Source organism: Poecilia reticulata, chromosome 3 (assembly GCF_904066995.2).
Source record: "Poecilia reticulata chromosome 3, P_reticulata-male-v2, whole genome shotgun sequence".
Taxonomy (NCBI): domain Eukaryota; kingdom Metazoa; phylum Chordata; class Actinopteri; order Cyprinodontiformes; family Poeciliidae; genus Poecilia; species Poecilia reticulata.
In genome coordinates, this window is record NC_088832.1 from 26,213,918 (window position 1) to 26,237,014 (window position 23,097).

The 23,097-nt window shown below is 37.7% G+C and overlaps 1 protein-coding gene across 3 annotated transcripts in view; it reads left to right on the forward strand.

Moving 5' to 3' along the window:
* The window catches only part of LOC103462611 (AT-rich interactive domain-containing protein 3B), a 62,297-nt gene that overhangs the window by 12,348 nt on the left and 26,852 nt on the right, over window positions 1-23,097 (forward strand). For all 3 annotated transcript variants that reach the window (XM_008405510.3, XM_008405509.3, XM_081605370.1), the window contains exons 3-4: window positions 19,595-19,669; window positions 19,806-19,878. In XM_008405510.3, coding sequence (XP_008403732.1) covers window positions 19,595-19,669; window positions 19,806-19,878 — 148 coding nt within the window. The remainder of the gene's footprint in view (window positions 1-19,594; window positions 19,670-19,805; window positions 19,879-23,097) is intronic.

Sequence of the window (23,097 nt, forward strand, 5' to 3'; positions counted from 1 at the left end):
GGTTCTTAAAAAATATACCAATATTTTTTGTAAATAATCAATTGTTAATTGCGTGTAACAAAAATAATCATCATATTTTCATTCTTTGTTTCATTTCACATCAGGAATGGGAACATGCTGTGTAATTGTACAGCTGACTACAAATTGAAAAAATAAAAATAAATCACCTGCTGCTATGCACTGCCAGACAGCTGGCTTAAAGAAGACAGCTGCACTTTTCCCTTCCTGTCTGATGGTTTGAAAACCAGAGGAGAGCTACCCACTAGTCTTATTAACATAACCCTTTTTAAAACAATGGTTTACAACTTCGGGGCAGCATGTCTGTTAAACAGCAATTTAATTAATCAGCTTTAATCAGATTATTCTTCCTGTCTTTGTTGATACGGGGCAAATCGGTATAATATTGTGCTCAATAATGATTACTGCTGAGTTTGTGTTGCCTCCTCTATATCCAAGAAAAATTATGAGCATCAAAATTAAAATTGGTAATTGTCAAATATAAAATTATCATAACTAATAACTAGTATGTTAGATTATTTTAGCCTCAATAGCAACTTTATCTTTTACGGTTTTGATGTTACGTAAAAAAATTTGATATTCTGTTCACTTATTTGCTGTTCATGAGTGATAAATGAAAACAAAACAGTATGATACACCTGTGAATCACTCTCATTTATTCAAAGTCATTACATTCATATCTCTGAACAGAGATTTAGAAAAGAGTTAGAAATATCCTGTAATCGTATTTCCCTCTCTTGGCCAAACAACTTTATGTTTTACACCGACTCCTGCAGCATTTTTTTTGTACTGTGGTATTTATGCACAGTACATAAATACCAGTTTCAAAATGCCATACATACATCTACATGATACAACAGGATTTGGATGTAAACATGCTTGCATAACGTGATGTAGGTAATTGTTCTCATTGCTTTTATTTGACAATTATTTACTGAAAATGTGATCTTATTCTGTTTAATCAGTGGATACCGTATGTTACCGCACCAGGGTTTTTAATTACGTAGGTTGTTGTTGCTATACTGCTGTGAATGTTAACACACACACTTGAAGCTTGAAGTGTTGACCACTCTGAGTGCAAATACGGGATAGCTCTATAGAAATAAAAAGCCAAAAATATTCAGTCTCAATCAGGACTAGGGCTACATAAGACCTGCAGCTCAACTCTCATAGTCTTTGACCTAGTAAAAATACCACAAAATGTAAAGCAGCACATAGGGAATTTCCCAGTGTTTTTACAACTGAGCCCTGACGTATTAAATTAAATGAACACAACAAAATCTCCTGCACTACCATTACGCTAGATTCAACCAGTAGATAAATCAGACCTTATAAATATACAAGTGCAAGTATTTCAAAATACAATAATTGTGAATAGGAAAAAGACAACAGTTTGGTTTAAAATGTACCATACATTACACCATGCAATTATTAATTTAACAAAATCTAAGCCATGAGGAAAAGGCATACTGTGGGAGAAAACACTAAACTTAAACCCACAACATAATTCAGTGGCTTGTGGAAACACTTTTAGCAGCTATAGCTTATACTAATTGTCTTCTGCATGACCTTATCAGTGTCTCACTATGTTGTGGTGGAGATTCGGCCCCACACGTCTTTGCAACATTGCTTCAGTTGCTACATGATTTACAGGCATTTGTTTAAGGTTCCGCTCTGCCACAAGATTTAAATCAGGTTAGAGACTGGACTTTGACTGAACTACAACGTGATCCTCTTTTTTTTTTTTTTTTTTTTTTTTCAGTCAGTCTTTTCCAGATTTGTTCTATATTAACTAAAGTCCAGTGATCTGTTCTGTGCTACACTAGTTAAATAAATGAAACGCATAAATTTAGCCGTAGCTATTTTTTTCTACCTGGATGAGTCATTTGTAAGACTATAATGCAAATAAACTTTTGGCTGGTTGTGTTTTTATGAAAAGGTTTTCTCCCATTTATCAAGTCTCTTTGCTGGTTTTCTGGTTTTTAGTATGCAGTACTAAATCAGTGTTTGTGATCTTTATCAACATACAGTAGCATTCAAATGCAAAAGCACTCATTTTCATTTTGTGGATTTGTTCATAACTGACATTGTAATTTAATGGACATTTGGTCAAATTTTTTTCAAGAGAGCATTTGCATCGTGGTATGGCGGCTAGTTAGTGAATGTTTCAATTGACAACTTTCTTCTAAAGGGTTTGTTGACATGTTGAATACAGGCAGCAAAACGAGACGGGTGATATTTTCCACGTTTTTGAGAAATGGATGGCAATCTTACTGTATATAAGGAGCGGTTGTGCAACCATATGTTGCAGCACATCCACTGTGCTTTATCTGACGGGTGCACTGTTCAGCTTCTCTACTGTCTTATCAGTTAACAGGTTCATTATCAATGATATTATTGGTTAGAAATAAATCCCTGCAACAATTAATCATTAAAATTTATTTTAGTGGTTTGTGTACTCGGATAGGTAAAAAGCTGGGAGTAAAGTGCAACCCCTTGCTATTTTGTGTGAATTGAACTTTTAGTTTTACACATAACATAATGGATGATGCAATCAACCTATTCATGCCTAGTCAGGAGGTGGAGGAGGGGATTTGCAATGCAATCCAACCATCCAGCATGCAGATAACTTATTTACCTTTCAACCCTAATGCAAAGTAAGCAGTGAATCATTTCAAGACACATGAACAATAACAAAAAATGGGGCTAAGTTAATAATTTATGATAGAATCTTCAGGCTTATTTTTTTCTTTATTTCTTTTTCCCCCAAAACCACAGAAATATATGGGTTCTTACAACTATTTGGCTTTTCCTGTAAACCTAGTTGTTTTTTTGTTTTTTTTCTTTTTCTTTTTACAGTCCACTGATCTGATGTAACATTCACAAGCATGCTTATTGATAGGTAGACTGCACTTTTCCTTTTTAATTAAGCTAAAAAACATTAACATTTACTTGGAAGGTCGTAGATTTGAACTAAATGTTGTTTTTTTCCTAAACAGATCCTTGGAGATAGGCTTCCCTTCAATGAAAACTGAGATACTCGGGTCCATTGTTATTTGATCAGTTTGTAGTAAACCCGAAATCCACCCCCTTCAACACACACACAAACAGCTTTGCAAGTTTCATTCATGCTTTACAACCACTCCCACAAAACGTATCTCAACACCTGCCCTTTAATGAAGGCGAACAACATAGGGGGGAAGCCAAATGAGAAAAAGACATCCACCAACGCCTTCGGCAGCTGCAGTGAAACATGGTCAAGGTCATGTTACCCATTATGATATTGTTGCTGAAAGTTTCCATGAGTTTCCACATAGACAGACAACATTGTGATATATATATATATATATATATATATAGTCACTATAATTATTGTATGCGCCGTCTGTTATTATGAAGAGAGTAAACTCCTGGAATGCAAAGTATGTATGAACTTAGTGACTAGAACATCACACAATTAATTTTCTATTTGATTCTGATGTGGAATTAAATTTATATAACTATTAAATGTAAAAACAAAATGTTGCAAGCTTTTTGGAGAATTAACGTGCTGAAAGCTAGATATTTTTCAGAGTATAATGTAGGTATGTTTTTGAAGCAACAATAATTATATTTTTTACACCTTTGAATTTTTGTGTTGACACTTTTATTTTCCAGTAATTTAAGTAACCTCTTAAATTGCTTTTTAAAGGAACTACTTTTAAGTACATTATACAGTTTGCTTTCTTACATTTTTAAGATTAAATAGCAACTCAACTTAAAAAAAAAAATAAAAAAAATAAGAAGTTTGGTAGTCTCAAGCTATTCAAATTTTATTTGAATTGGAAATCAGCTGTCGACATTTGACACTATGTTTAAATAAGGAAAACTGAAAGGAGGTGGATGCCTTCCTTGTTGTTTTTGCCCTCTTGCAGGATAAGGAGATTTACTACACATTTAGTGACCAAATTTGAAAGTCTTTACACTTTATTAGTGCAAACTGTACTACGCCTTCAAAGTATTAATTAACAAGTTTTAGGTTTTTACTTGCTGAAATGTGAAAAACCTCAATTTAGTTTATTGGGATTGTTTTGAATAGGCCAACAGAATAATTTACAATTGTGAGCCGAAAGAAATATCAAATGGTGTTACATTTTTTTAACCAGATAAAACTCTGGGATTGTAATCATCATTTGCTTTACCCACTTTACTCTTCTGCCCCTAAAAAATTCAACACAATCATCTGTTTATATTTTTAATGTCTACATTGACAGACCAGATGAGTCAAAGGAAAAATGATAGGTTAGCTATTCAGGCAGTAACCCTGTTTATTCTTCATCTAAAGCTGGAAAGAATATGGCACAACTCCATACCTACCAAGCGATTGCGGTCAACCTACAAAGAGAGTTTAAAACGGAGAAACTGCCGAGAGACTCATGTTAACTCCGGAGGAGCAACAGAGATCCACAGTTCAAGGGGGGGACAATCTGTTGGGAAAACCATTAGTCTGTGTAAGAGTAGCAAGATTGTTGAATTGTTGAAAGAAAACAAAAAGACGTGTGGCAGCTGGCCAAAACCCATGTAGGGACCAGAGCAAATGCATAAAAGATGATGCTCTGTCCAGATAAGATTGAGAGCTTTTACAAGGTAAGAGAGTTGGTTGGATGGAGACCAGCCGTGCTTTTACACAGTAACAGACCAACCAGTAAGAGAGCTGGTTGGTCTGTTTTAAGTTTGTCCCCTCAGCCATCTTCATTTGGAATAGTCAGATGTAAAAGCTCAACCGTTGTCTGATACCGACGAAGCAAGTGAACCTTGGTGCGGTTTGTCTGCAGAGGGAAAGGAAACTGCCTATCTATGTAGAGAGCGAATGAGAGACTGTGAGCCAAAGGGAGGAAGTGACAGGTGATTTCTAGACACATGAGATGTGGAAACATTCATGTCCTTGCTATACCTTGAAAGAAGTAGGTTTAAAATAAACCAAAGCAAATAACGTTGACTGCATTCCCCACTCAATATGTCGAGTTCCCTGGTTTGTCATAGTGTGAAAGCATCCTAAAATGGAAGTTTTGGCTGATATGAAAAATTTAACGTGTGGTGAAAAAGCAACACATCTTCAGCAGGAACATGGAAGCTGATCAGAATGGGTAGAAATATTGACGGAAGTAATTGTATAAAATCACTCAAGAAAAGCTGTTGGTGACTGAAAAAAGACTTGAGACTGAAGTAGAGATTCACTCTTCAGCAGGACAACCCAAATTATACTGCCAGAAAGACAGAAATAATTTAGATCAAAGTTATATGTATGTGTCACAATCAGCCAAATGTGCAAAAATGGTAGAAACCTAACCCAAAATAAAATGAAATGTATTTCTGCAAGCAGTCAAAGCCGGGGCCAGACACAAATGTGTCACTTTTTTTATTCATTAAAAAAAAAATTACATTATTTTGCTGTCCACTTCACAATTGTGCACTACTTTTTTGTCTGTCACCTAAAACTACAGTAAGATGCATTAAAATATGTGGCTTGCACATGATTGTGAAAATGTTGAGGGGATTTTAATGTCTGTGCAAAGTTTTCCGTATTACTTGACATTTCTGCTGACTGTATATTTGTAAAAGTCAAGATGAACTGAACAAACTAATCCAAAAACCCATCACAGCAAGTGTTTCAAAGGTACAATGCACCTGAGATCAAGGCCACACCAGGGAGCAGAGACATTTAAGATGTTTTTTGTAGCCTTAGTGTCTTTCAATAGAAAACTTCTGTTTGTTGGTAAAAGACCTTGCAAAATGGGCCCAGCTGACGTAGAGGTGTGCAGCGAGAGTCGTCTATTGTTAGTGGCTTTCTAGGTCCTCTTCTGCTACTGCTTTGGCTCAGCTCCAGGCTGCTTTCCGGGGCCTGTAAGCTCTAACTGGGCCACTGTGTCAAGGCACTTGGATAAACGCAGCAGCTGACTGGAACCTGGCACAAAGCCACACTGAGAAGCAGTTGGAAGTGCTTCAGAAGGTTTTCCTTACACTGTTGCTTCCCTGCTTTTTGGTCAGCATCGCACTGGCTGCCAAAATTTTCTGCAGTTTATAGTAGCATGTGACTCTGTTGTTTATCTTCAAACATAAACTAAATGTAATCAAAGTCTTGTAAGCGGGAGAGACCACCATAGCAGGAAGGAAGCAAAAGAATCTCCTGGCTCCAACCCAGGAAACGTCACATTACACTAATAGCAATTTGTTTACAGCTCAGCGTCTAATATTTTCATTTGCCCTTTACTCTAAAACTGCTTGCTTCCTGAATCACAAAAGAAAAACCACAAGAAGTGAACTGTAAGTGGTATGTCTGTTAAGCATTGTATTTCTGCTAAACTAGGATCGCATAAGCACAATTTTCCAAGTCTGGTATTTTTTCAGTCTGAGTATTTTTAGTTACATTATTGCAAAGCATACAAGTCTATAAAAATATAGATGCAATATAGATCTACGTTACTCTATGTTGCATATCTACAACTTTATGTAGCAGATTTGCAATGTCTAAAATAAAGTCAACTTTATTTGACCTATAGCTGTTCTGGTTAATAGACAATCACATTGGATGGAACTATGAACTACGTAAACTTTAGTCAATAATTTCAAAGCCAAAGTAGTAAATGATTAAAGCGTGACATAGAAATTTCAAATATGAACTTGAGATTCAACACAGAGTTCATGCTTTTGACAAAAATAAATGTCAGTGTTTATTGTCCAGATGTTTAGCAATAAAAAGTAATCTACGTTACAAATGCTTACCAGATGCTAAAGCCCTGATATGATGATTCATATTAAACTCTGATAATGTCTGAAGCAGATTTCAATGTCCCCTTCACACACACACACACACACACACACACACACACACACACACACACACACACACACACACACACACACACCTAAACACACTCCCAGTGGAGCTGGCCTTGATTAGTCAGCCATCTGGTCAAACAAAGACGTCTCGGGTTTTCCTGCTCTATAAATGTGATTAGAAAAACCCAAGATTGCCCATTGCTTTCAGCATAAATAGAAAATATTATAAGATTGGTTGTTTCAAAGGTAGGTGGAATAACGCATAATAACACATCTTTTGTTTTATTTGATGAAATGGACTTAAATGTAAAATTATTCTTATATGTCGCACTTTAAATACACCATCCTCATAGGAAATAATACACCCCCTCCTTAATAGTTTCTTTTGCAATTTGATAGCTTTGTGCATGATTTGGATACACACATTTCAACATTTATTTGAGTTTGATTAACACGAACCCTGCACTGCAGACACACCTTTTGCTGCTGTTAAAGCACATTCTCTAAATCCTGTTTATTTTCTCCTATTTTACATTCTTTGCTGCTGGAATAATTCTTTTTAATCCTGCTTTTCCTTTTTAGACGTACTGCAGTGCTACATTCAGTGCTATAAACTTTCCACAACAAACTGCATAATTTCTACAAAATATTAATCTGTTGAATTCAAAAGGGACAAGTCAGCCAAATTCTACCAGTCTTTTCTTGATCGACTCTGACAGATTGGCAGATCAAATACTGCAAAAGCTAAAAACAAAGCTCCCCTTATTGATCAAATCCTCCCTGCATAGCTGGTAACCTTGTAACTCTTTGACTTTCCATTAGATTTAAAACTACCACCTCTATCAATGTTCGTTAAACTGAACATTGGCGTCAATCAGGAAGAGCCTGATCGGTTCATCTCTGACAGATGGTTGTTAATACTACCTCACAAGATTGATGTCTTTCTTGTCACCTCGAGGCATACCTCTGCTTTTAATTTCTTCCCTTATAAAGGAGGCTATGCATTGCGTAAGATTATTGGTGTCTTTTGTGGGGTTTTTTCCTCTATAGTTTGCACTTTTACACACATTATATTCTATGTCCTCAGCAGACTTATGAAGCTCAAAACTCATTCAGATCAGCTCTAATCTGCTGAGCATCCAGTAGAGATGTAGCTCCCCGCCGCCTCTGGAGATGAGCTCCAGATGCGTGACGGCCAGCAACATCCAAACCTGGTTCCCAGGGGGGTGCTGGCCTGTCAGGGTTGGAATGCCCCTGTACACTTAACGCTCACTGAGAGGAAACAGATACCTCTTGCTTTGAGCGGAGAAATCGCTCCCTATCGATTTAAACTCCTCTGAAAAGCTGTGAATTGCGCTTATGGTTTGAACATTTGATACTCCGGATTCATAGAGGCGGTCATAACAGTAACTTTTCTGACAGAGGAAGTCCTCCCACCCCCAACACTTCTTAACCATGTCTCACAAAGAAGCCATTTACCCATCTGACTCCAGGCGCCATGACCTCTGTCGTTTTATATGTAATTAAAAGTTTTTTTTTTTTGTTGATTGTGAATGTATCAAGTTACTGGCACTGGCAGTAGACTGAGAATGTATATAAAGACCTATCAGGCTTGTGCGATGTCTCCCGTCACCATTAGCTTTGGGGTGAGGTGGATGCTTGCCATTTGAAAGCTGTGAGATATGCAAGGTATTTTCAGCCAAAGCTAGTGACGCAAGAGAAATGTCTTATAGCTGCTTTAAATTTTGCAATATAAGTCCTAACAGAAAGAGGCAGGGATCCGGGATATTGTAAAATTTCTGCTTTGATGCACAGTTGGAACATAAATTTGAGTTGTTCGTAAAATAGCTACTTAAACATTCTGGAGAAATTATTATATCTGTCACTGTAGACTTCACAGAACAGAAACAAAATATCAAAGCCAAATTATCCTTAAGTGGGGGCCCATGAAGCTCCTTTCTTGTTAGTAGTTGAAAAATTTAGTCTCTGCGGTCTAGCTTCTGATGGCCCTGTAACCGCAGAGTAACGGGTTAACTTATGGAGCGCCGTATTTGATGGCACAGATGTGATTCACTAAAATATTTGCTCTGCCTGTGAAAGGCTCTTTGAACCAATGAGTGTGAACTCCTGGCCACACCACCCTATAAACGTTGCATTTGTGTGAGGCAACGAAAGGGGCCATCTAGTGTAATGGGGGATGGGGCCTCTGCCTGTGGAATGTAGTGTCTTGGTGAAAGGGCTGGAGCTGAACAAACGCACTCAGTTTATTTGGCAAACCAGACTTACAGGTTACCACCAGACATGTTTACTCTGCAGCTAATATCAAGATCCACTTCTTTTTCTTTTTTTCTTTATTTGTATTTCTGAGTGATTGAATTCATAACCTCTTTCTGTTTGTGGTTTAAAAACTGAATAAGGCAAATAAATTGTTGAAAAATGCACACGTTTGTTATTTTTCTCTTTTGTACATTCGTCTACCTGCCCATTTGCCTGTAGGTGTCTCCTGTCTGCCCCCTCCCTCTTTCCTCTGTCTTTCTTTTTCAGCTTTGTAATTGGAGTGATTAATGGAGGGAGGGGTGGTCTTGCCTGGAGGCCTGTTTTTCAGTGGCCTATTTGGAGGTGCAGCACCGCTGAGGCCAAGACAGGTAGCAACATGCTCCGCTCTTGGACGTTTAGCCCCTTGTCCCCGCCACTATGTCTGTTCCCTCTAAAGCCAGAAATCTCTCATAGCTACAAACATGACTGGACACTCGGGGGCAGGAATGCCTTTAGGTTCTGTTCCTCCCTGATCCCATCAGCCTGATCTCATAGGATCTGTAGACATGCTGTTAATATTTTCTTATGAGAGCGTGCAATCATGGGTGGATGTGGCTGTCAGCAGAAACTTAACCATATGTTCCTGACTGCCAGTGAGATTTACTTCCTCCTTGCTGCACATGGGATCACGATTAGCCGGAGCCTTGGTGGATGGTAGCGTGTGGCCAGCTCACTGTGAAATCCTTTACAGTTGTTAGCAGGTAAAAAATGCGATCCCCTCAGCCCCCCTCCCTAATACACTTCCTAGTCGGAAGAGCCTCAATAAGTGATTTCTGATCAAACCCCAGTTATTTCATGTGGTTGAACTATTTCAGACCCCAATTGTGCTACTTTTGTCAGGCATGTTGGGAGAGAAAACAGATTTGCTTCAGGGCTGTCACTTATTTTTATACTTCAAGTAATCCAACATTTTTATTATGAACTTTATTGTCGATTTAACCTTGACATTTATTTTTGCATAAAGATTGTCTTCTGAATTGGAGCCAGCTAGCTTTTTGTGCATACATGTTTCACTGGCAAGGCAACTCTTATGATGTAGTTGTCTTTTCATGTACAGGTACTAAAATCATGAACTACTTTTTGCTGTGACTGTAGTACATTTAGCCTTCTGTAAAAAAAATTATGGTAATAAACAAAACTCCCAGGTTCTTGATAGAAAACTCTGTCAGTGTATCATCTTCATATTCTGCACATAAAAATCTTGATCTTAACTGGTCATGCTTCTTTTTTTTCTTTTGTCTTAATTTTTTATTTTACTTGGCCCAGAGACTGTCTCCTTAGCTACAGGTAATAAAAATCTATCCATTTTGTCTGACATTTGGTGAAGTTGGCTAAAGGTCCACAATTACTTTTCAGTTCTTTGTTTTGCTTTGTTTTCCTTTTATCCTCTGAAGAGCTCTGGCATGCCTCACACTTTGAAAAGCTATATCTTGACTGGTACTTTAAGTCTGCCATCTTGTTGACAATTAACCTGCACTGATCTTTTTGTTTATGCTAACAGTATGTTTTTTGTGTGTACTTGAGTTACTCTTATTGTTAGGGTTGCACAATCTTAGAAAATCTAGTGATGACAACTTTATTAGGAAATATTACAGTGACAATATCCATTATCATGTATGCCTATTTTCTTATTTCCTTTCTTTCTGTGCTCCCATAACTTTTGTGATTATTTACACATTTTTGTGTCTAGTGTGATCATTTACTGGTGTAATACTTCGTCCAACTTACTAAATGTTACATTTGGATGAAATATTCAAGTTCATAACACGTGGGATTTACTAGTCCTTTGCGATATAAATACTGCAGACATTGCTACTGCAATGACAGTATATTTGCAATATATTGTGCAAATACATTGAAGAAAATTACTGAAGGTGATGAAATTAATGGTGTTTTGCTTTCCTTTTTTGTGTTTAATTCACAAAAGTAGGAGAACCTGGCTTAAACCACAGATCTATTTAATAGTAGTATAAACTTATTTCCCGATTTATTTTGGATATTATGATGACTTTCTAAACTTACCACAAATAGGCTTTTAATTGTAATCTACCATCTAAATGTTACTTTTCATTCACAGCATTGCTATTGGCTGTGGTCCAGATTTCTGCTGAAGGCCAAGATTGTGATTAAATTACGGCTGCCATGTCTGTTTGAAAGGTTTTCCTCGCTGAGCTGTTTTGACAGGCAGCAATTTGGCTAAAAAAGATTAGTCTAGGAATGAGATGTTAAGAGTACCTGTGGGATGAGAGGGGCTATCCTGTTATTGTTAGGTCCTGTTTCTGGGGTACAGGAATGTTGGTGAATTTCACTAAAGTTGCCCTCCCACTTCAGTCCGTTCTGGCAGAGCTCACACTGGGAACACTGCAGCATATGGTTAACTTTGATTTACTGCCCAGGGTTGCTATAGCGATCTAGCTTGCATGAGCATGAATTGTGTGTTCTTTGAGTATAGGTGTGGCTGTTTACACAGTTTCTTATAGATGGCCTCAACTTGATGAAGGTTTCCCTTGGAAACCCTAGCCATGTCACTTTAAGTTAGGATGTCTTGTTGGAGGTGCGGCGGTCAGGTCACCCTGGGAGCTATGATCCAGCCCTCATCTCAGTTTCCCTGGTGTAGTGGTAGATGACTGAGGATGATGAGTATTGACGTTTGCAGTGAGATTGCGTCCGGAGGGGGGCTGGGGACTTCCCTGTGTTTGCACATCCAGGGCTATTGATTTGAGCTGCGTGTTCAATAGCTAAGGCCCTGGGGATTTGGCATGTACCTCTGTAGGGTGGGGTACAGAGAGCCCTGACAGTACCCTGGGACAGTTAGCTTTAAGGGCTTTTGAGGTATGGCTAAGGGCTAAGATGACCTTACATGGCAAAGACGTGTTTTTGACTCTTAAGTTTTTTTGTTGGGCTCATAGGATTAAAGTGGTGGGCTGCTTGAACAGATGTTTTAGATCAGATGTGGTGCTACTTGTTTCCACCAGGTCAGCTGTAGCAAGAAACTTCTCTATTTATACACTGGGTCACCTTTCTTTCAACAAAGTATTTACATAATTTTTTTTAATTAGATTTTTGGTATTTCCAAAGTGGACAGTGAATGTCTTCTCATCTCAGTCTTTAAGAGCTAGTTGAGTGAAGAGAAATCACATGACGCTTTTATTAAGGGTAAGCCTCTTCATGTAATAACAGCTGCACTATCAAATTGGAAAAGTGCTGTCAACATCCTGAGCAATCAATGCCATCCACCCCCCGCTCTCCAAGCAGCAGCCATTAACCCCTCTTGTTCCAGCATGCCTGGCCTCAATAAAATGGTGGCTCTTCTCTGGACATTTTTCTATGGTGTCAAAGTACAATTTCCTGCAAGAAATGCATTGGCATTCATGTGGGAGAGTATTATGTGGATTGTCTGATGGAGTGCAATGAAGAATGTCATCCTGTTAAAGGTTGTTTGCTATAAAACATCACAATAATGGCACATAAATACACAATTCAGTCTGCATTTCACATACATTCTTTAAGGAAGTTAAACACTGCCAAGTATTCACTGCCTTGCCTTCTTTTGCAGTCAGACATGCTGTTGAATCATTTGATGCAACCATCAGGCCAAGTTTGGCCTCCATTTGTCTTTGAGGTATTAACTCCTCGTTGCAATTTTGGCAAAATAATTTTTTTAGTTGTTTTCTTTCTTTTTCCCACCATCACCATTGGATCACAAGTTGGAGCCAATCAAGGAAAATTTGTTAATTTTTTTTTTCACTGATTTACTGATCAATGTTCATCTTTAAGTACAGAAATGATACAAAGTGCATTTAAAAATATTTGCATGTTAGCAAAATTTTCATTTTGGTGTTTTCCTTTCTGACACTGAATAAAGGGGATCTTTCATGAAGGACATTTGTGGAAGTGCGTCCTCTTTTCCATCGTCTCCTCCTAGTGATGTCCATCTTTGGCTAACTTTTAGTGCTGTGTTATTCTTATCCCTGATTTGGCACTGAACCAGTTGGTCACGTATGGCCATAATGTAATTAGGCCACCCACTGCCTGGCCAGTAAACCCTTTAACAGCACAAGAGAAACAGACACAGTGGCTGTTTGAGCATATGGCAGCTTGTACAGATACAGTAATTCATATGCATAGATGAAAGGCATGAGCTGCTATGAGAGTCATACATGATAATCTTGTGTAGAAATATCACAGTTTCACTGCATTACAGTTTTTATACAACAATTTGAAACAAGAATGATTTGGTTCTGAATCTAACTGTTTACAAAATGGCAACAGTTATTCATATCGCTGGTAATATGATCTAACATATTGCTGTGGCTGTTACAATAATGTTATATATAGCATTGTGTTATTTTTATTCAAATACATAGACTTGAAAGACTTATTGTACAGAATGTTATATCTTTTTTATCTTTATTCTACTTATAGATTAACAGTGGGAATCTGTGGTTTTATTATTGCCTTAATGGCAGTGATGAATAGCATCTCTTTAGACACAGAACAACACAGACACCGTGGCTGTCTGTATTGTTTATGGATTCAAATATTTCCAAAGAGCAAATTTGATTTTCTAAGTAAAGAGAAAGTAGCAATGCACCTGACTGTGCATTGCTGCAAGTGGCAAGCTCAGCGTAGCATTTCTTTAACCTGCATAAAACTGTAGAGGTCTTGATTTTTTTCCCTTGTGTTTAAGTAAAATCAACCTTAGGAATGTATATAGAATAGACATTCTTTGATTTTAAAAGTACCTTATTTAAAACCTTGGTTTTAGTTACTGGACAAACAGCCCATGCTCAACTAATACTACAGCTAACTATGTATTATTTGACTATTTACAATTTTCTTTATTATTATTTATTTTGGACTGTACTGGGATCACTTGTTTTGCACAATCAAACTGGAAACTCATTGCATTTATTCTACACAAAGAACAGAGTGACTGACTGTCGTGATATTCATAAGCCTATGCAAATGAAGACACAAAATAGGCGTTACTCACTGACATACAACATGGCTGCACCAGCATGTTTCAGAGAGACTGGTGAAATTATTCTAGAAGCAACATTTTGACTGTTATATTTTTTCATATTTTAGTTGAAAACAATTTTTATTTACTTAATAGAATTTCAAGTTCAAATTCAAGTTTCCATGAATGTTGAAAAATTAAGCACAGTCTAGTAGCTTCCTGCATGAGATTTAAAAGTGACTATGGAGGCCAGAAGATGCTCATTGGATGCATCTGATTAACCAACCATCAGTTTATTCAATCGTTGTTCGACAGGTCAGGAGAAAAGGCATCAGCAGTGCCTTTGGAGAAGCAATTGTTGCCTGTCCATTAGTCTGGGAACAACAATTTTAAGTAATTCCATGAAGTCATAGCCTAGCCATTGCCCTCTGTATGGAGCAAAATGTAGCACAAGGCTGGTTATTACCAGGCTAATGAAGTCATAGACTACTACTAAAATATTACCTACAACTGGAAAACATTTCACTCCTTCTGTTTATCTTGTGAATTACTAGCAATTTCATGTAGAGGTCAAACTTTGCAGTGTTCAGAAAATGCAAGTAACAGGACTTATTTTACCTGTAAAAACTCGCCACATTACACAAAGAATCAATTAAGCAAATGTAGCTTGTTTGAAAACATTGTCTGGTTAAAGCCTGTTCTCTCAAAGAAGAAAACAGCAAGACAAGTTTACAAGTGTGGAACTAAATGGACCACTTGATTATGGAATAATGTCCTAAAATGACTGACGGCAAACCTCAACCTACTGATGCAACTTTGTTAAAAACATGGGGTTGACATTCTTCCACAGTTAGTCTTGTTGAAAACTTCAGGTTATACCTGCTAAAGGCAGTTCAACAAGCTCTTGATTCATAATTACTCCCCCCCCCCTCTTTTTAAGCCATTGCTGTATGCAGCCTTGCTTGTCTGATGAGCCAGTCAAAAAAATATATAACGTAAATGTAAATTTCTCTAGTAAAGAGCTGTGGACTACTCAGACAGGTGTTTGTTATATATATGTGTGTGTACATATATCCACCAGTGTTTTCAACACAAACAATTCCTATTAGTCACACCCATACTGACTCCATATGAAACTGCATTTTTGTGTGTGTACATTAAGCTGCGAGGTTGTGTTCTGCTGAGAGCAAAACAAATGTCTTTACAGTTTTAGTTGTGATGGATGTCAGACAAATCCTGCATTTAGCAACACTCCTGTACAAAATGTGGGTGCTACATTACTTTCAATAAAACAGTTATTAAATACAATAGGCATGTCAAGTCATGTACACATTTTCCATAAAATGTGGGAAGGTGTGGGAATTTTTTAAAATATTTTTTTAAGTCATTTCTGGGTGGAGTGGTGGACGTGATGAGGGGGCTGAGGTGACTGATCATAAGGAGCGGTCCAAACACATCAGTAGCCACTCTTAACTTTACAAGGAGCAACATGGTGTTAACATTCCTCAGCTGACCAAGGTCTCATTTCAAGAGCCAACATGTCTACTCCTGGTTAATGGCTCCTGTTATAATTACTTTGCATGTGTGTGCATGCGAGTGTTTTCTTCACCAGAGACGGCATAATTAAATATATAATGAAGAAAACTATTAGTCACATTAAGTGACATTAATGTCCACAAATCACCCAATCAGACTTATTATGAATTCAATGTAATCATTTATCAACGAGGTGAATTCAATCTGAAACTCAATAGGTGTCATCTCAGTTTACTAACTAGTACACAGCGCCGGTTACCAACAAATGTCAACGTAATGCACCCAGACAGATTGAAAGGCAGGCACATATATTCAAATTGATCCTAGTTACCAAACAATGCAGTCGACTTCAGTTTATTCATCACATTTGAGGAAACCCAACAAAGTGCAAGTCATAGACTTGCACCATTCACTTCTCCTGGATGAGCAAGAAGCAAAAGTTGGCTTTCACTTGTAGGAAGCTAGTTTTAACTGTTACAAAAATAGGAAATGTCTCAATATTTTTAAGCTTTTATATTTATATCAATATTTTGATATAAATATAAATATATTTATATATATATATATATATATATATATATTATATATAATATATATAATATATATATTATATAATATATATATATATTATATATATATTATATATATATAATAACGGGGAAAATCTAACATTTTCTGTAAGATTTTTTGAAGAAATATCACATCTTTTATTAATTAATAAGATGAAGCAAATTTAAATAACGAATACAACAAAGCAAACGATTAAAGAGGCAAAAAATTAATTGTAAATCACAGCATATTTATTTAATTAGAGGTGAAATAAAATAGGAGATCTTTTTCAACAGGGTTGGTTATTTTCTCACATGTCAAGAGAAATAATTTTTGCTGATCTAATTATGAGTTTTGTTATAATAAGTAGGAGATTTGTAAAAAATCCGGGGGCACTGTCAGCTCTGGACAAGAGCAGAAAGTGCTGATTGCGTCCATTGTGTGGTGAAGTTTTAGTTGCTCACATCTCTTTGGCTTTGAAATACTTTTTGACTTCAATCAGCCAGGAGTAATCCCTTTCAGAAATGATGACGGCAGTGGTCTCTTTTATTCCCAGCTTTGGATGTCCTGAAGTTTTTAATTTTGGATTTCAAACAGGGATATTGATGCAGAACTTGCATGCTATAAGATTAACTTCTGACTGAGCTTTACTCCATATAAATAGCGTAGTGAAAAATGTAAAACAAGCATTTATTTAGAGTCCGAACAGGGTGACTCTTATTGACTCAGTTGTGTCCGGCCTCTTTGTTAAACAAAAGCTCTTTGTTTGCTCGGTTCTTCGGATCCCTCCACAGCAGGACTTGCACCTCCAGCCAGACTAGGTCATCCAAGACCGATCAGCCACTAAACCTTTGGGTGTTGAGGGTGTTGGATCAGATATCCTGTCATTGACGTTAAGGGAGTCTGAATAAAGCCAATTGTAGAAGTTGTTTGTTCTTCTGTTTAAAAAATAGTGTCATTTGATCCACAATATTTGCTGATATAAACAAACTGTTTGAGTTGCTTTGCATATTTAAAGTATTTTATTTAATAAAAGCAGTTTCACATTCAAAACATTTTGGTAGCTGAACTTGGCAAGTCAAAAGTGGAATCTCTGATTATCGCACCAAAATGACCATTTGCTTTAAAGAAGTCATATAGCCTAGTATTTTTTTTTTTAGCTCATGGATAATGTTGTTAAAGTAGAATAAATATTTATGTAATGAGTTGCATGTCGATCTAAACTTCTATTTCCCTAAACATCTTCCTTTTTTTACACCAGGTTCTTCTTTATTGCTGTCCTTTTTAACAAATTTGTTAAAAGTTTCAAAATGTAACTTTTACAGACAACTTGGAAAAAGCCTGAGTCTGACATTGACTGCACAGTAATACTCGGTTACTTTAGACCTTTGTTCTCACTTGATGTCACAACACCTTCACCCCTGCAAAATGCACAATGGCACAACTATAAACCTAGCATTAATCACAGAATTAGTCAAAGGAACACAACAAACATGTATGGAAGAAAACTAACACTGCACATCACTCTAAATGCACCATTTCAATGGTAAAAAATTGGTGGGTGCAGAACCATGCTGTGGGGATACACAGAGGGAGAGTGCTGTGAAACAGCATTTCTGATTAGTTTGTCATGATCTGATCAACTGTTACTTTCATGCTCAGCAGCATATACTAACTAGCACACTAATTATCAGAATGAAGACGACCTTTAGTTCTCAGTATAAAGTACTGGTTTCTTGTTTGGTTAGTAATGTTGAGTATGCAGGAGCAGATGTTTTTATTTATTTATTTTTTAGTTTCAGTGGCACTTTTATCATATGTTTTTCCAATGCAAATATCTTTTAGCTTTCAAACAACACAACTGCAAACCTGCCTAAACAAGGTCAGAAACTTAGAGGCAGGTTCTATATGCATATTTAAAATCTGAAGTATCTTCAGTCATAATCATTCATAAAGGTTAAAGTTTAACAAAGCTATCAAATTACACTGCATCTGGAGGCCTTATAGACCTTTGCACACAATGTATGTTTCATGTCCACATGGTCAACCAGTAGTAATCTTTGTCACATGTCATAGATTATGCAATTTAATAGCAAAAGGTGTTTTATATTAGCACTTTTTTTTTTTTAACACTCAAGGCTTAAAAACGTTTGCCTTAGAAACATATGTTGGACATATATATTTTATGTATGTTGTCGTTTATAAAAGCACTTTGTGTGTGTGCGTGTGTGTGTGTGTGTTAGGGGGGCACGGCTGCCTTTCTTTCACAACCCTTCATGCGTTTATCTGTTAACCTTGAAACAGACCATCTGCAGCGGTTGTCCAGGTTGATGGCTGATGAATATTTGTTTAGGGTGCATGAATGTTGACAACAGTTAGACACACGAGAGTGAGAGGGTGAAAATGACTTGCTCTCAGAGGCCTTGACAACCTTTGCCCTCCTGGCTCTCATTTCAGGGCCTGTAATTGCCACTGACCAATAGGCTCCTGGTTGAAACTAGACCCCGCGCTGCAGCTATTAACGTCTCCCTCCAAAAGGATCTTGTTTTGATTCCTGATGCTTTTATAGGTTTTGTCTTTAAGAGACATTCCTGGTCTGCACATACCGTGCACTCCTTTCTGCCTTTATTTTCTTTCTTCCCATCTTGTGGGGCCATTATGCCCCCCTCCTACCCCCTTCCTACACTCACAAACATGCACACATTGATGATTAGCCGTTGCGCATTTGTGTCTGTGTATGTGGGCGTATGTGCAGGCCTGCAGAGATGCACGCTAAGGCAAGTGACCAGCCCACCCTCCTCTGGCCCCTCCTGACAGCCAGCTACACTCTATGAACTTGGCCACCCGTCACAGCTGCGTTAAGATTGAAGGATGGGGGGCCCGTGTATCCAGCTGGGTCGGAAGACATAGGTGGGGGCAGGGCATGTCCAGATGCAGATGGTTTAGGTCAAATGGAGATGTTTGAGGATGACGGGGGTGGGGGATTTAAGAGATCGGGAGTACAATAACTCCAGAAGTTGCTCTTTCAACCCCTGGATAAATGCATTCTTTAGCTCCGAGTTTACATTAGGTTTTTCTTTTCTTTTTTTCTTCTTCCACCGGTTTTTATAGCTGGATGTTTGTTTTTAGCTAATTTATAGCTTTGGCTTCTGTTCCCTTGAGTCCAGCATAAATGTTTTGACCTGCAGTAAAACGAAAAGAATCAAATGAACATTTTTGGAAGAAATGACGACCAGAGTTCATTCACAGCAACTAAAATTTGATACGTCTCTGAGATGCATTGTTTTGGTTCTACTCCACCTTTGTTCATACAAATTCTCTGTTTGATTGGCATAATTTTTTTCTACGTTTTTTCTGACCGTTATGTTTTCTGTTTTAATTGTTGTGTTACAGAATGGCAGTGCTGGATGGACAGATGAAGCTGACAGTAACAGAGGAAGAGGAGAAGCCTCCAGAGACTTCGCTAAGGTGAGCTTGTTAAAGTCAACAAAATCTGGGCCTAAAAATGACACTGTTCACTGAAATTTGTATTAAGACATCCTTGTTTTCAGCAGCCACAAAACTTGCATTTAATTCCCTGATATGTTTCTGTGTTCTCCTGCAGCTGTATGAGCTGGACAATGATCCGAAAAGGAAGGAATTTCTGGATGATCTCTTTACCTTCATGCAGAAAAGAGGTAGGAACAAAACATTCAGCAGCAACAACAGACGGAATCAAATATTTTGTGGCAAGCTATTGAAAAAGTGGAGGTTTGTTTGGATTGGCTAACAAGGATTAAGAATTTGCAAGAACCCTGGTCATTCTGAACAAAAGAGAAGTGTCCAACAATTTTTACAATGTTCTTTACATGTCTGTCAGAACAACAGTAGGTCTGGTTTGTTCATTGACAGGAGGATGTTTTGTGGTGTTTGCATTAAGAGTATTTCACTGGCTCATAGTAGGAGGGATTTTCTGTCTTTTCATAGAAGTGTGCAGTGTCACTTACCAGCTCCAAAATAATTTAACATTTTATACACCCACACAGACAAAAACATGTCTGGCCACCAGTCCTAAGATTATTGGCCATAAGGTCTCAGCAAGTGAGCTCTGCCTCAGCTGACCCTTAGCAGAGTGAAGTAGATATGGGAATGGCAAAACTCACTTAAATGCTTGTGAGTTAGGCATTCAGGGACCATGAACTGCTTCTGCACAAACTGTGTTTAGCCCCCTTCACTCTGATATCTATATAGAAGTAATAGCCAATAGAGTACTTGTTTAGAAGTTGCTATCAGATGAGATGGACTGCTGAAGATCTGGCACTTTACATCTCAGCAGGACTACAACCTTAAAGATGCATCCGGAGCTGCAATGGAAAGGTTTAGTTCAGGGGTCTTCAACTCCAGGCCTCGGGGGCTGGTATCGTGCAACTTTTAGATGTGTCTTTGCTTCAGCACACCTGAGTCAAATAATGAGGTCATTAGTAGGACTAAAGAGAACTTGACTGCATACTGAGGAGGGGATTCAGCCATTTGATTCATCTAAAACTTGCAGGACACCGTCCCTTGAGGCCTGGATTTAAAGCCCCCTGGTTTAGATCAAAGTGTCGTGGTGTGTTGCAATCGCCCAGACCTAAAACCAATTGAGAATCTGTTCTAAGACTTAAAATTTATTTACGGATGCTTCTTATTCAGTCTGACTGAATTGAAGCTATGCGGAGAAATGGGCAGAAATTGCAGTCTATATATGCACTAAGCTGGTAAAGATGCATCCCACAGGAACTTGAATGTACTTGACGGGTTTTTCTACAAAGCATTGACTTGGGTGAGGGTAAATACAAATGCTCACCACATTTTCAAAGTTCTGTTGGTGAAATATTTTTAAAATAATGAAGAATTGTCCTTCTGTTTTTTGTAGTTATACACAAACTTGTGTGAATCTGGCACATTCAGTCTTGGCAAAGAAAATCAAGTATTTGTTGTTAAAGAAAAAAAAACTACCAATGCCTGGTCGTGTTTTGGTCTATTCATGTCTACTTGTATGTTTTGCTTCTAGTGTGCTACATTTTCAACCCAGAATGTTACATATTTCTGGGATGCCTAAATGTGGAAACATTTTGAGTTTATTTCTAAAACTTTCTACAAACATTAGTCCTCAGATGCTCTATCCATATTTACATTTGACATCGTCAGTAGGATTAAACACAGGTATAAAAAAAGTTATGTACTAAAAATAAGATGCAAGCAAAACAATCTCTTGCAGCTATTAGTAAGCGTAATCATTTTATTGTTGGGTGTTTTGTGGCTGATTTCCAGAACAGGCTACATATACTGATGTTCTGAAACTCAGACTAAAAATGAGCTACAGGCTGCGTAACTCATTTTTCTTTTTACAAAAAAATGCCACAAAAATGTAGGATTTTTGAGCTAGTCTTTTGCCAAAGCACCATCTGCCAAACAGCGGCCTCTCCCTGATCTGGTCTTGACACCTGGAGTTCTTGTTTGGACTATAATGGATTGAGCAGAGCCAGTGAGACTTAAGTTTTTTAGTTCCTTTGTGGCACCTTTGGACTCAGGACATAGTTCTCTCAACTTCTCTCAACCTGGTTACATACTTCTACAGTCCTAAGTTTAGATTTAAAACAATACGAGTTGTGCTGTTTATCTGTTCAGGAGTTTGAGCCAAATTATGTTTCTGGTGTGTGTTACAGAAAGCGTTAGAGGAGTCGGCTTCCACGGATCACGTTCCTGTGTCATCTTGTACAAGTGTTAGGTAGTGAGGGAGGGCAAGGGTCAGCAGTTAGCAACAAATACTGCAGCTTCTGGAGATTACCTACAATTTTATTCATTTGTGGGCAAACTTCTTTTGTGATTTCATACTTTGATGATTTTTAGGTTTTCTTTCTCTAAAATGTTTTATTTGACTTTTAATCCTAATTTTTGATTGAACTGTCACTCTTCAAGTTCTGAGTTCACATCTTTTACATTAACGTCTCACAAAAGAATTTGAATTTGTTTTCATTTTGTTTTCAATTTCATCAAAACTTAGATTTTCAAATCTAATTTAAGTAAAAAGTTTAGAAATGCTATTTTATTTTGTAAGGCTCAGCAAAATTCAGTAAACTGTTGAGATGGGAGAGACAAATGGTGAGGTGATTTTTCCCACCTTGGCAAGGGGCCTCTGAGTCTTGAAAGGAAAGCAGCAGCGGAAGGAAAAATTACGAGGGATTCCCATTTCCTGCCTCTGCAGTTTAAAAACATGCTTGTGTGTGTGTGTGCGTGTGCATGTGTGTGTGTTAATGGTTGAGGAATTTCAGCAGCTGTCCTAAATTGTGTGAGGGGGCCCGTTGATGCTCTCTGGATCACAGATAAACCAGAAGCTTCTCACAATCTGCCTCTTCACCCTTTACCTTTTCGCAAAGTTCTTATCTTCTGCTGGCAAGTTGTTTTGCATTCACAGCTGAACTCAGTTGTGTTTGTTGTTTAGTAATTATTAAGCATGATCTCAGCCTTAATCAACCCGAGAACCTCATGTATATATTAATTATTTGTTGCAGGAGCAAACATTAGCTAATGGCCTGACATGTACATGTAATATAAATGGATTAGACCTGCCCACATTGGAGGAGTCTACATAGCCCTGATGAGTTACGACTGCTGTTCATTAGATCCATTACGGTTCTCCTGTCTCGATTCTACTCTCTGCAGGGAAGGAAAAAGCCTCAATCTGGCTTGTCACCATTAACCGCCTTAAGGATTTCGATTAAGCTGGAGAGGGATTGTCATGCTCGGATAACCAGTTGCTGTGTCATCGTGGAAAGGGGTGGGGGTGCTTGGGAAAAGAAGTGGAGTTGCGAATTAGGGGTGGTGTAAATTAGTCTGCTGGATTACATGATGAAGGGGAAAAAAGACTGATGCTG